A 12,154-nucleotide genomic window follows, 5' to 3' on the forward strand; every position below is an offset into this window, starting at 1 on the left:
GGATAGCATGAGAAAGCCCCGCCAACCAAAAAAGTGCCACGAGTCAGCACACCCGAACCACGCCGGGCACGATGCGGGCTCTCTACATGGCCGTCGGCCGTGGCGCCGTCGCCTGCGCCACCCCGGCCGCCGCTGTCCCCCGGAGATCGTTGCTCCTCTCCACCGCTGCGGCAGGTGCAGGTAAACTGACCGATGTCCCTTCCTCCGCGCCAACCGAGAACAGCCAGACAAAGAACGAGCATAGCTCCTGCATTGCATCCGGTTGATTCCACATCTTGCTTCTCGGGACAGCTCTGCAGTCGGAGCCGATCAGGCTTAGCGGCAGGAGCACGAGCGGCACGGCGAAGCTCCGGGCCTCGGCGGACGCCGCGCAGGCAGCGGCCACCTCGTTCGTCAGCAAAGAGGAGGCGTTCGCGTGGGCGAAGAAGGACAACAGGAGGCTCCTCCACGTCGTCTACCGCGTCGGCGACATCGACAGAACGATCAAGTCGGTACCATCTTCTTCTGCAACACCGCCACGGCGGCACTGTATTTTCTTAGCATACTCTGATGGGGCCTGGCTGATGCAGGTTCTACACGGAATGCCTGGGCATGAAGCTGCTGAGGAAGCGCGACATACCCGAAGAGAAATACACCAACGCTTTCCTCGGATACGGCCCGGAGGAGGCCCAGTTCGTCGTCGAGCTCACCTACAGTTACTCACATTACATATATTAATTATAAGGAGCACATTTTTTCTTCAGAATGTAGCCCTTTGCTGATGGACAAATCATCTGCAGACTACGGGGTCGACAAGTACGATATTGGAGCAGGGTTTGGTCATTTTGGCATCGCCACTGATGATGTAGGACTCCGGCCAGTTCATAGGCATCTGCCGTCATCCATTTCACACAAGTATGATGGTGTTTACACGAATATGCCTTCAACTTTGATGGTTGATCGCTGTAGGTGTCAAAGACGGTTGAACTCATAAGGGCAAAGGGAGGCAAGGTGACGAGGGAACCAGGCCCAGTCAAGGGCGGCAAGACCGTCATCGCGTTCGTCGAGGACCCCGACGGCTACAAGTTTGAGATCCTCGAGAGGCCAGGGACACCAGAGCCGTTGTGCCAGGTGATGCTCCGGGTCGGCGATCTCGATCGAGCCATAAGCTTCTACGAGAAGGTAGGCAGCTCAGCTCATGACACTTGCTCGGCTTCTTCTTCTGTCTCGGTCGGTTGGATCATCTCAGTGGCTCCTCTTGTCGCCGAATTGTAGGCTTGTGGCATGGAGCTGCTACGGAAGCGAGACAACCCTGAATACAAGGTGAACAATCTTTGGGTGCATCATCTAATTAACAGCTTCTTGTACGGCGGCATACATTAAGCTGGACAAGCTCTTGTGCAGTACACGGTAGCGATGATGGGGTACGGACCGGAAGACAAGAATGCAGTCCTGGAGCTGACCTACAACTACGGCGTCACCGAATATGACAAGGGCAACGCGTACGGTCAGGTACGCGACACCCTTGCTTTTCAAATTCAGTAAAACCCAAGAGCCCGAATATATGTCAAGAGCTGCCGCTATCCTTTTGTAGATCGCCATTGGCACCGACGATGTCTACAAGACGGCTGAGGTGGTGAAGCTGTCGGGAGGGCAGGTGGTTCGGGAGGCAGGCCCCTTGCCGGGGATCAACACCAAGATCACAGCTATCCTGGACCCTGATGGGTGGAAATCGGTATCGCCCCTTATTCTCGATGTTCTGTTTCTTTCAAATTGCTTGCTGAGCATCCAGACTAAAACCCTTGATCCATTTTGTTATGCAGGTGTTTGTCGACAATATAGACTTTGCCAAAGAACTGGAGTAGCCACGGGCAACACGGGTTGATTATCAAGTTCTTTGTGACCATTGACTTCTCCTTTTTACCACCTCTGTAAACATGAGCACATCCACTTTGCAAAGAATTTTGTATTATCTAAATAATAACAGATGGATGTCATCAAGAACCAACTACAGTTATAAAGTTGGCAGTTCCCATGGACAAGTTCAAAACCCAATTGATACAATTTCATAAGTTTGAAAAGTCTGTTGAAATGCATGCCTTTCGAAGCGGCATACTTAAATGAATTTTCCCCGGATGAAACAACAGCTTATTGTGGATCTAAAACAAGGAGGTTCTGGATGCAAAAAAATTAAAAGTTGTTCATATCAAATGGACTGGAAGCAGAGGTAACGCGTGGACAGCACAGCTACTAGTAAAGAAACCAACAGGGTCAATGACAACAATGTGCAGTGCGCCACCCATCCTCATTTCCTAACCAACAGGGTCAATGACAACAATGTGCAGTGCGCCACCCATCCTCATTTCCTCACCTCAAGAGTAACATTCCGATGGTCTTATAACCCCACACGCAAATCTGCAGATAAATACAGCAAACATATGGCCTCTTTCTTCGTAATGGTATGAGCAGACATACAGACAAAGCCTGACTTCATTTTTACCTATATGACTGAAAACATGAAGATTCTATAAAAATTACTCCATGAGAAACTAGTGAAACACAAATTCTTGGCAGTACCCAGCAGGGCTCACAATAGTACATCAATGATTATTTTAGCTCGGCTGAAAATATTACAGAAACCGGCAAGGCTTTCTGTGATCTCCTTTATCTTCATCTGCACCAGGTTAAGACAATGGAGGAGGATCTTTATCACCAGTTCTCACATGAACGCAAAGCCATTTGTATCAAAATCAGGCAAATTGACAGAACCAGTCACAATAATCATCCAAACACGCCCAGGATAACAAAACAATCACATCTTCCCAACTCACTCTTCATAATCCTTGTTGGGATCTGACACAAACATATTTGATGCTAAAGCCCATCTAAGTTGAATAAGACGCTGCTTTCTGCTTGCAGATTGAGAGCATCTGGTGAGAAAAATATTTGGTGAGAAATCCAACCCCAGTAACTTATACCATGATGATATGTCAAATAACAACTCAAGTGGACTTACAAGTTAAAGTAATTATAAGTTTCATCATCGCACTGACGCTGATCCCTAATTAAAGCTACAGGTATTCCAGTGAGTCACCAAGCTCTCTTTCAAAGAATACAGCACCAGTATTGTTACTGGCAAAGAACCCTGAATCAATGAGCCCAGATGAGGTCTCACATTGTACGGTCATATAGAACGCAAAATAGGTTACTGCCATTCCTACGTTAGCTTCCAAGTATTATCCACATACTACTAATATGAAAAGGCGAATTCTTCACCACTGAATGATAACTGATGCTGATTTCATCTCAGCTTATCAACCATGTTTTCAGGTAGCAATCACCTCATGCAATACAGAGGATACCTTAAAAACCTGACAGGTTACACGTTGGCTCCAAATTTTCGGCTGAAACATATTCACTGAGCTGTAATACACAAGGAAAAAACATGAGTGAGTCTAGTGTCATCACCAAATCAGTATACATCAACTTTGAGAACATGATACAGCTAGAGCAAATAAATAAACAAACAATCAGGTTCCATGAGACTTAGCCATCATGCTTAAAACTGCAGCTAGAGAAAAGGATTATCCTTCAGACAGGAATTCTTTTGATGATAGTAGATGCCCTCTCGGTACATGTTTTTGGGTAAAATGCGTTATTTATTAGCCTTTATTATAGAAATCATAAAACAGCTTTGTATTGACCAACTAATTTGGCAAAGGGTTACGACAAAGCAAATATTTTCTCCAGCACATGGTTCCACAGCACAGCAGTCCCAAATGGGTCACTCGTTTGCCGTACAGCCAAGGTTAACCATGGTATAAAATCCTTTGTTTGCAAGACCCAAGCCATAATTACAACCATTGTGTTTCAAAACCACAATCCAGTGTTTCGACACATGTATTTTCTTTCGCTTGATAATGTTGATGCCACCAGTCCATAAGCACTATGGTAACACAACCAAGAGAAGATGTTTCCGGGGCAGTAGTTACCGCCAACATAATTCAAATTAACTGGTGGTTACGGCAATATTACCGGCCACTGGACTAGTTACAAAAGTTTGGCAACCAGTCTAGCCAGACAGTGAATTCAAGGTCCATTCTAGCACTAAACGCAACTATGCGATGGGCAGCGTGAGTACACGAAACGAATATAAAAGACAACTCTGTGGCTGGTAGAAGTTCAAATCAGCTGGGCTATGATTTCCCAGAAAACAGCACCATTGCTTGATGACTAATTACGAACAAGATGCGACCGACTGCTTCAGGACTATCATGTCTGTCAGGAAGATCACACGAGGCACACCCAGCATTGAGATTTATCTTTGGGAGGAGGGAGCTCCACAGCTTCAGTGCACAGCGCATCGCTCGCATGTTAAAGGCAGCAACAATCGGCAGCTAGGACTTCTCCACCATGCTCGTCGTCAAAGGCTCCATCAGTGTTTACCTTGACAAAGCCCGGCTCAGCTCAGGTGGAACCCATCGGTCCGGTCTACCATTCACTCGTGAAAAGAATCCGTTGCAACAAGTATGAACTTATGTTGCTTGATGGTGGCTTACCAATCAGATCCACAAAATGGCCATGTGGCAATATTGTGAAAGCAGTTCCAGAATTCTGCCATGTTCCATGTCAAACACGAAATCTCAGTCTTTTGCCTGTCTCCAGCTGAAGTTTCGTTTCAGCAAGCTCACCATCACAATAAGAAGAAACATGCTTTGAGTCTGCAGTGCTAGTCAACTACCAGGATATCCTGCACTACAACACGCTCGCAGAATGGAAGCTTAGGATGATCTGCTAGACATCCACGGTTTAGCCACCACCAGCAGCCATCTGTGCTTTACCTCCTTAAACCACAGGAAAAGATTGCGACCTCTTCATCAAGTCGGTAGTGCAACAGGCAGATGGTGTCAATGTCAAAGTTTGCGGAGGTTCAGCCGGAGCAGATGGACTGTTTGTGTGCCAAATGCCAGATGAAGTGATAAGAAACAACCTGGGCATGGCCGCTTCCACAACAGTTTCCAGTCAGCCGCTGGTCTGCCCTGTACCTCCACTAGTGCCACCCTCGGAACAACTTGCCAGATGAACTTTGCAAGTATTCTTTGACAGAGAAAATTCCTCTTTGGGGTCGAGCAATCGAGTCCTCCTGCCCATCGAAGATAGGGATCCACAGCACCTCTGCATCGCTTTCCCCCATGGTCTGTCACACCAGTGGTTCATCCCAGTTACCTGTCACCGGGCAGATCGGTTCAGTCATAGTTGAGAGGAGATGGCTTCCCTGCAAAGCCTTTGCTAGCTCAGGAGAAGGTGATCACAAAGAATTCCCATTATGCACCCCTAAGAGTGTAGAGATGTAGTAGCAACAGAATTATCCAAAGATAGGGAAGAGGAAGATGGTTAACTCACTAATACTCCCTCGGGTCCGCCAATAAGTGTACGTTTCCTTTTTTGGAAGTCAAATATTTTCAAATTGGACTAAAATTTTACACAAAAATAGCAACATATGTGAGATCAAATTATTATATTATTGAACTACATATCAAGATCAATCTAGCGATATTAATTTAGTGTCATAAATGCTGCTACTTTTTCTAGGAAGTTGGTCAAAGTTAATAAAGTTTGACGTAAGACATGTCCAAACATACACTCATTTGAGGACGGAGGGAGTAAGCCTGATCTCATAACCACGTTGTTTTAGTTGATTGATAATAAGCACTTTGTCTTTATTAGTTTATTTCATTATGGATTAAAGATTTTGTCCTCAACTTTGTTAAACCGCAATCTATTATTGAACTTCAACTTATTTATCTAATCTCTTGATCTTCGGATGCTTTAACTGCAGTGTGGACAGGACACTAACAGGTGATTATAAAAATCAATATAACCCAACCTGCAAGCAGTGACAGACTACTAGAAGTAACATTAGAGCCGACATATATGGTGAGAGATATTTTGTTGCACAAACCAATAAAACAAAAGGTCACGTAGAAGTAAAACTTCAATATAACCACGGCACCAACATAATTGTTCTACCCTACACATATGAAAGGCAAAAGCACATAACAGAACTGAAGGTGGTCTCACCAAGGGTTTAATAAATAGACCATCATGAACTGGAGTGTTAAAGTTGGTTTGAAGGCCCTTGATTGTTAGTTCCATGATTGTGGGGGTCAACAAGCCCCTGTGTTTTCGATATTGATATATTCTTCCTTTGGGCATCAGCATTACCAGATGATGTCGATTGCAGAAATGCATTATCGGTGCTAGCACCCAACCTCTGTAGCAACAAAAGAAGAAATATTATAACCAAAAGGTAGACACTAAATTTTGGGTAGTAGAGTAAATATTCCCATTAGGTTAAAAAAGGGTAAGGCTGTAAGAGTCCATGAACACATTCCTGAACTTCATGAGCAGTTAAATTACTCAGAGGTGACATCAAACATTCAGTTATGGAAACTGGATATTTTCATCATCAATAAGGGCATTACCAATTTATCAGAATGTCGATTATTTGAACGGCTGTTCTCGGCACTAGATCTTATTTGCATTCTGATTGCCGGGCGTTGTTCTGCTTCAAGCTGACCAGAGGCTTCAGCTGCCCGTGAACCACTGACTGAAAACAATTTGAAGCGACAACCATGAGAATGTAGTTCTCAACCTATAAAAGGTGTATTTAAAGGGAAAGTACAATACATTTCCAGGAGCACATGCTGCCAGGTCAATAAACAGACCTAGGACATAAAAACTAGGTACTCATTGTGCCATGGTATGTGCACCTGCATTTTTGGTGAAAAATATCCACTACGCTGCACAGTACATATGTGCACCTGCATTTTTGGTGAAAAATGTCCACTATGATGCACAGTACACATATAGTTGCTATATGATCTTGTTATCCCTTGTACATCACACAAATGGATATATTTTCAAACAGAAAAGCTGCAAGTGCACATATTCCATAATGTGCATCCAAAAATCTGTGTTTTCCAATTATTTTAAAGATGAGAATCCATACTGATCATGAAAGTAATTTCAGAAAAGATAACCGAGAAGAATCTCGTAGGGCAGTCAACCAGCCAATACTAAGGATGCTTTGATCAACTATAACTCACTGATGCAAGGGGAAAATGGTATTGAAAAATAATACTGATAGTACTGATACTAAGAAAATTGCTACCTTGGTGCTTGTCCATATTAATTGGAGCCTGCCTGCTACTTACACCTGGATCTTGCTGTCATTGGAGAGAGAAATTAGCTAAGGCAATAAAAGTGTTCACCAAATGTAAGGTAAAAGGGAAAAATACGACTGTCATTCCATAAAATGAATCAAAACCTAGTATAAGATGCATTATTTTCCAACAGTATTCCATCACTTTAAAAGAAAAAAAATGTAACCAATTCTATGATTATGTGATGGTGAAAAACTGTTACACCCGAAAAAATACTAGCATCACATACCTGTTGAGCCTTCACCTTCTGGGTTTGCTTACACTTCAATAATGTCCAGTCAAAGACATGGTCAAACGCGTAACCTGCAGTTTTACAAATATTCAATAAGTAACTGAGCAAGGATTACAGAATTCAAAATGAAGATGATGTATTTAATAGTGCCTCTGATGCTATACACCTTCACGGTCAGACAGATCTCTAAAGAGCCGTCGCAGAAATCCATAGTCTGGCCGTTGATCAAATGTCAATGAATGGCAATAGTGGAAATAAGACGCAAATTCCACAGGGTGTGATTTACATAAAACCTGTGACAAGAAAACTGATGAGCACTCTCCAACAATGGCATAAACAGGTGCAAGGACATTCTGCAAAAATAAAAAATGTAGGGTTAAACAACCTCGATAGGTGTTGAAAGTTTCTTCTCGCTTATTTTGTCATACTTCTGCTTCTTTGTAGCAGCTTTCAAACCCTGCCAAGGAAGACTGGACAGAACATATATAAAATTACACAGAGATCATATAAAGACAAAGTCAATGAGCAAATGTAAGGGTATGTCCAAAACTCCAAATCAACATCAAAGCGACCTGGCTTGTTCATTACAACAGTAATACCGACAATAGATACAAGTCTTACGCAGTGGTACTTAATACAAAAGATGTCAGCAACACATCCGTCTTAATAATGAAAATGCTCTATAGCTTTTATTGATGTGCCACACCAAGGTGTTACAAACAAGCTATCAAGACTTAAGTTGTCATTAATGTTGATCCTAATGTTGACCGTGACATTTGTGAATCGTCATCCAACTGGTAAGTTACATCATTGCCTTGCGATTTGTGTAGAGATACTATGACTCAATTCTCAAAATAAATGCTGTGACTCGTTCACGAATTGACAGACACCTGATAGATGAAATAATATTCAGGTCCACGTATATTTTATCTATCGTAATTATGCATCAAGTATTTACCTAACCTTCTATCATTTGTGGTGGTAAAGGTGTCATCTGGGTATTCCTAACAAACTTACATTTCTTCACACAGAGATCAAATGTAGAAAGTAATCAAGAGCAAAGCTAACTGACCTATTGATAATGATGCTAATACAGGGGTTAGATATATTTAGGCCTACATTGCTACATGAGTCTTGACGAAAGTGTTGGCCACACATAGTTTTCAATAATGAACATGGATACACTTGCGGATCTTTATTATTCCGACACAATGAGAAAGAAAAAAAAAAAACTAAGTATATATATTTCTTCATACAGAAGAGTCCTACCTTCCCCTGAGAAAATACAACAGAACATATCCAATGGACTCCAAATCATCCCTTCGGCTTTGCTCTGGTACGTGGTAACAATACTAAGTTGAGTGATAGACATCAAAAGATAGCAATAAAAAGGCATCTATTTTATTGCAGTGTAAAAAAGCACAGTAATGAGCCTGGTAATCAAAATAATATACATATGATTCATGTATCTAGGTTAATGACAAATAGTATGGTCCTCTTGCTCACCAATCCCAAGATGAGTGTTGCAACTTGCATAGCGAGCTGTTCCAGTCAAGTTTTTATTTTCTCTGAAATGGGGTAAGTATGTTATGAGTAATCAGAGAACGCATGGGATACCACAAATATTAGGAGATCAAATAAACAACAAAAACAAAATTAAGATAGTCAAAGGGTACTTGGCTTTAAATAATTAGCCCACCTATAAGGTATGTGGCGATTGGTGGTTGAGTCACGGTATCTTTTTGCAAGTCCAAAGTCAATGATGTAGACCTAAGAGTTGGATCACAAATTAAGCACGATGAAGACCAATAGCAGCTGAATTGTCAGTGGCTGTGTGTACACACCTGATTTGCTTTTCGACCAAGGCCCATAAGGAAGTTATCGGGCTTGATATCTCTGTGCAAATACCCCTTGGAGTGCAGAAACTCTATTCTTGTTATCTGCAGGGGTAAATGAGTAAAACTAATAAAACAAGCAAACAACGTAATATGAAGGGGTCCTGCAGGCTGTATATAGGATTATAGGTAAAGCAGAAAATAGTTGTAGAGTACTAATCAAGAACAATTTCAAAAGGCAGATTTTAGACTTAACCTTTGGCTACAGTTTTTTTAACTATGTGATGCATAATAAAAGCATTAGCATCATTCCACAAATGGAAATCAACAGAAGAATTATAACACAATCATAACTGCCTCACTAATTCATCATTAGCAAATGAACAATAGCTGAAGATTATTTACCATCTGATCTGCCAACATCAAAACTGTCTTCAGTGAGAATCTCCGGCCGCAATAAACAAACAAATCCTCGAGACTTGGCCCAAGCAAATCAATAACAAGAACATTTTCCTCACCATCAATTCCACACCATTTTATGTTTGCAATACCAGCTACAAGAATCCACAAGTACCAAGAATTATTGCTTGAACTTATGGTACAGTAGTTCATACAATAAAAAAAACAGTAACAGTTTGAAGACATACTCCCTCCCTGAAGAGCATTATACAGCTTGGCCTCATAAAGCAATTGGGGGTGATTGGTTTTACTGTTTTCCTGAACATTAATGAATGCAGCATAAATCAGAACAATGGTGGGGATACGAAAACCAAGGAAAACGGTATTTACTAAAAAAAAACATGCTTTAAATTGTATAGAATGTTTTCACCATTGTTTCTACTCTGATTCCAGTAAACAAATATGAAGAACCTCTATGTTCAGGACAAATCCAGAAAGGAAAAAATGAAACTGGCCCCAATATTGTCAGGGTGCTCCGGTGAATCACACGAGCATTATGCCCCAAGGTAGTGCTATGGAGAGAAAACATGAACACAGGATGAGAGACCACTACCCATTCGACCTAGTCCATAACCCAAAAGCCGCCTGAGTTATGGGCCATGCAGAGATTTTGTTGAATTATCTTGTTATGCATTCTTTTTGTTCTAAAAAATAGTGTAGGCAGCGCGTAGGCAATGAGAAGCAGCGCAATGCTGGGATTCAGTCAGGAAGGTGGTCCATGAAGAGCAGAAGAACTCGTGGAGTCGTGAGTCCTAAGTAGAAGAAATTAGTCCATCCGGCCCAGGAAAGAAATATAAAAGGCAGGAAGTGGCCGCCTGCCAAGCCCCTGCTGCTTTGTTGAACTCTATGTATTATAGTGATCTGGAGCCGTTTCCACACTCATAAAGCCCAATATGCTATTTACAGATGGAAAATACATGTGTTGTTGGTTCCTGTGTTAAATAGTTGCTACTGCTATAGTGACAATTAAACAAATAGCACCATGTGTCTCAGCAACTCATAATCCAATGAAATGAAAAAGTGCAACACAGCTGACCGCTGGCCTATTAACTGACAGCTGGACAAGTAGCACTGCTGTGGCGGATACTTCAGCACAAACAAAAATGCCTTTTCAAAACCGGAATATGCTGCTATCTTGCAGAAAACTCCAAACCATGACTGTATCAAGCCATGAACGATGAACCCACTGAGGGTAACCCAAAAAGGCAGCAATACTTTGCACAAGCCATAAAAGTTGAGCAGCAAAAAATCATCCCAATGAACTAACCAGGAAGGCACATTAAGCGATTCTACGTTTCTAATCGATCAATACAGAAACACAAGTTGAAATCCTGGCATTCTAACACGCACAGCAATCAGCAGGTTAATGAAGTGACAATATCTGTGGATCCCAACGGCTGCATCGCCAGGTAATCAGTGGCACGAGACGCCACAATCCCAAAAGGATTGAACAAAATTTATCTAACACAAGCGGGGGAGGAGGAGCTCACGATCTTGACGGCGACGATCTCGTACGTGTCGACGTGCGTCGCTGCAGAGAGAAGTCAACGAACCCCGTAAGATATCCATGAACATGGTTTATCGAGACACTGGAGGAAGGAAATCGAAGGTGGGGGGATCGAGGTCGAACCGAGGTAGATCTCCCCGAAGGAGCCGCTCCCGATCTTGCGGCCCAGCTTATACTTGCTGCCGACGATCCGATCCATGGAGCCGCGGCGGCTAGTGGAAGCTAGGGTTTGGAGTAGGGAAAGGGCGAGGAGGAAGTTGGGAGGGGGAGCAAAGGAGGCTGAAGCTTCTAGAAGGGTTGGAGTGGATTAGATTTGCTGTTTTGTTTTGTCTGGCCGCGCAATTTGGGAAGGTAGGAAATGCCTGCCAGGCAGGCATGGGATCACATGGTTATTTTCTGGAGCGACTTGCTTTGGTTTTCTTTTTTAAAAAATCAAAAAAGACCTTCCCATTAAGATAAATATGGAACGGTACAAAGTACCTCAAAAAAAAGAAAATTACAGCAGAATTTTTTAGATGTCCTTCGTCTTCAATCTCCAGACCGTGTCGACGGCGCGTGATGTTTTGCAGAGCACGCAGTTGGAAAACCTCAAAAGAAGGTATGATAAGCATAACACCAAGTTTTCCCTTAGTAAGAAACCAAGATTTAATCGAGCAGTAGGAGAAAGAAATCACTTCTGAAGGTGTTGTTGGCTAACTTTGGCAGGACGCACTACCGGTGTCAGCAACAACGTTGAACCTGCACACAACACAACCAAAATATTTTGCCCCAACTTACAGTGGGGTTGTCAATCTCACTGATTTTGCTGAAAACAAAGGATTGGACGTATAGTGTGGGAAGAAATGTTTGTTTACAGTGAAATAAAGAGAACAGTGCTTGCAGTAAGGAAACCGAACAGGTATTCGAGTAGATTGTT

At 42.6% G+C, this 12,154-nt stretch overlaps 2 protein-coding genes across 3 annotated transcripts; one reads left to right on the forward strand and one right to left on the reverse strand.

The window, feature by feature from the left end:
• Window positions 1-56: 56 nt before the first annotated feature.
• On the forward strand, window positions 57-2,051 carry LOC124692142 (lactoylglutathione lyase GLX1-like). The gene is made up of 9 exons (XM_047225446.1): window positions 57-180; window positions 292-487; window positions 570-694; window positions 780-844; window positions 949-1,161; window positions 1,255-1,302; window positions 1,384-1,491; window positions 1,574-1,714; window positions 1,803-2,051. The coding sequence occupies exons 1-9, from the start codon at window positions 72-74 to the stop codon at window positions 1,842-1,844; spliced, it is 1,047 nt and encodes a 348-aa protein (XP_047081402.1). The 5' UTR covers window positions 57-71; the 3' UTR covers window positions 1,845-2,051.
• Window positions 2,052-2,395: 344 nt separating this feature from the next.
• LOC124692141 (casein kinase 1-like protein 4) lies at window positions 2,396-11,566 on the reverse strand. 2 transcript variants are annotated; one of them, XM_047225445.1, is made up of 17 exons: window positions 11,362-11,566; window positions 11,222-11,262; window positions 9,920-9,989; window positions 9,678-9,826; window positions 9,282-9,377; window positions 9,137-9,207; window positions 8,944-9,005; window positions 8,707-8,770; window positions 7,823-7,907; window positions 7,604-7,730; window positions 7,435-7,508; window positions 7,154-7,208; window positions 6,465-6,589; window positions 6,061-6,253; window positions 4,539-5,205; window positions 2,996-3,402; window positions 2,396-2,909 (listed from the first exon to the last, which is right to left on the reverse strand). In XM_047225445.1, exons 1-14 carry the CDS (start codon window positions 11,435-11,437, stop codon window positions 6,098-6,100), a joined length of 1,251 nt encoding a protein of 416 aa, XP_047081401.1. In that variant the 5' UTR covers window positions 11,438-11,566; the 3' UTR covers window positions 2,396-2,909; window positions 2,996-3,402; window positions 4,539-5,205; window positions 6,061-6,097. The 2 variants fall into 2 exon arrangements, with proteins under 2 accessions (XP_047081401.1, XP_047081400.1); XM_047225444.1 differs by lacking the exon at window positions 4,539-5,205 and having other exon boundaries at window positions 11,362-11,565.
• Window positions 11,567-12,154: the final 588 nt, after the last annotated feature.

Source organism: Lolium rigidum, chromosome 2, assembly GCF_022539505.1.
Source record: "Lolium rigidum isolate FL_2022 chromosome 2, APGP_CSIRO_Lrig_0.1, whole genome shotgun sequence".
In the NCBI taxonomy this organism is placed as follows: Eukaryota; Viridiplantae; Streptophyta; class Magnoliopsida; order Poales; family Poaceae; genus Lolium; species Lolium rigidum.

Coding starts and splice junctions, on each gene's coding strand:
- LOC124692142 (XM_047225446.1), top strand. CDS start 72: ATGCGGGCTCTCTACATGGCCGTCGGCCGTGGCGCCGTCGCCTGCGCC. Junction 488..569: donor GACATCGACAGAACGATCAA/GTCGGTACCATC, acceptor TGGCTGATGCAG/GTTCTACACGGAATGCCTGG. Junction 1,715..1,802: donor ACCCTGATGGGTGGAAATCG/GTATCGCCCCTT, acceptor TTTGTTATGCAG/GTGTTTGTCGACAATATAGA.
- LOC124692141 (XM_047225445.1), bottom strand. CDS start 11,437: ATGGATCGGATCGTCGGCAGCAAGTATAAGCTGGGCCGCAAGATCGGG. Junction 9,990..11,221: donor AGATCGTCGCCGTCAAGATC/GTGAGCTCCTCC, acceptor ATTAATGTTCAG/GAAAACAGTAAAACCAATCA. Junction 7,209..7,434: donor AGAAGGTGAAGGCTCAACAG/GTATGTGATGCT, acceptor CTCCAATGACAG/CAAGATCCAGGTGTAAGTAG.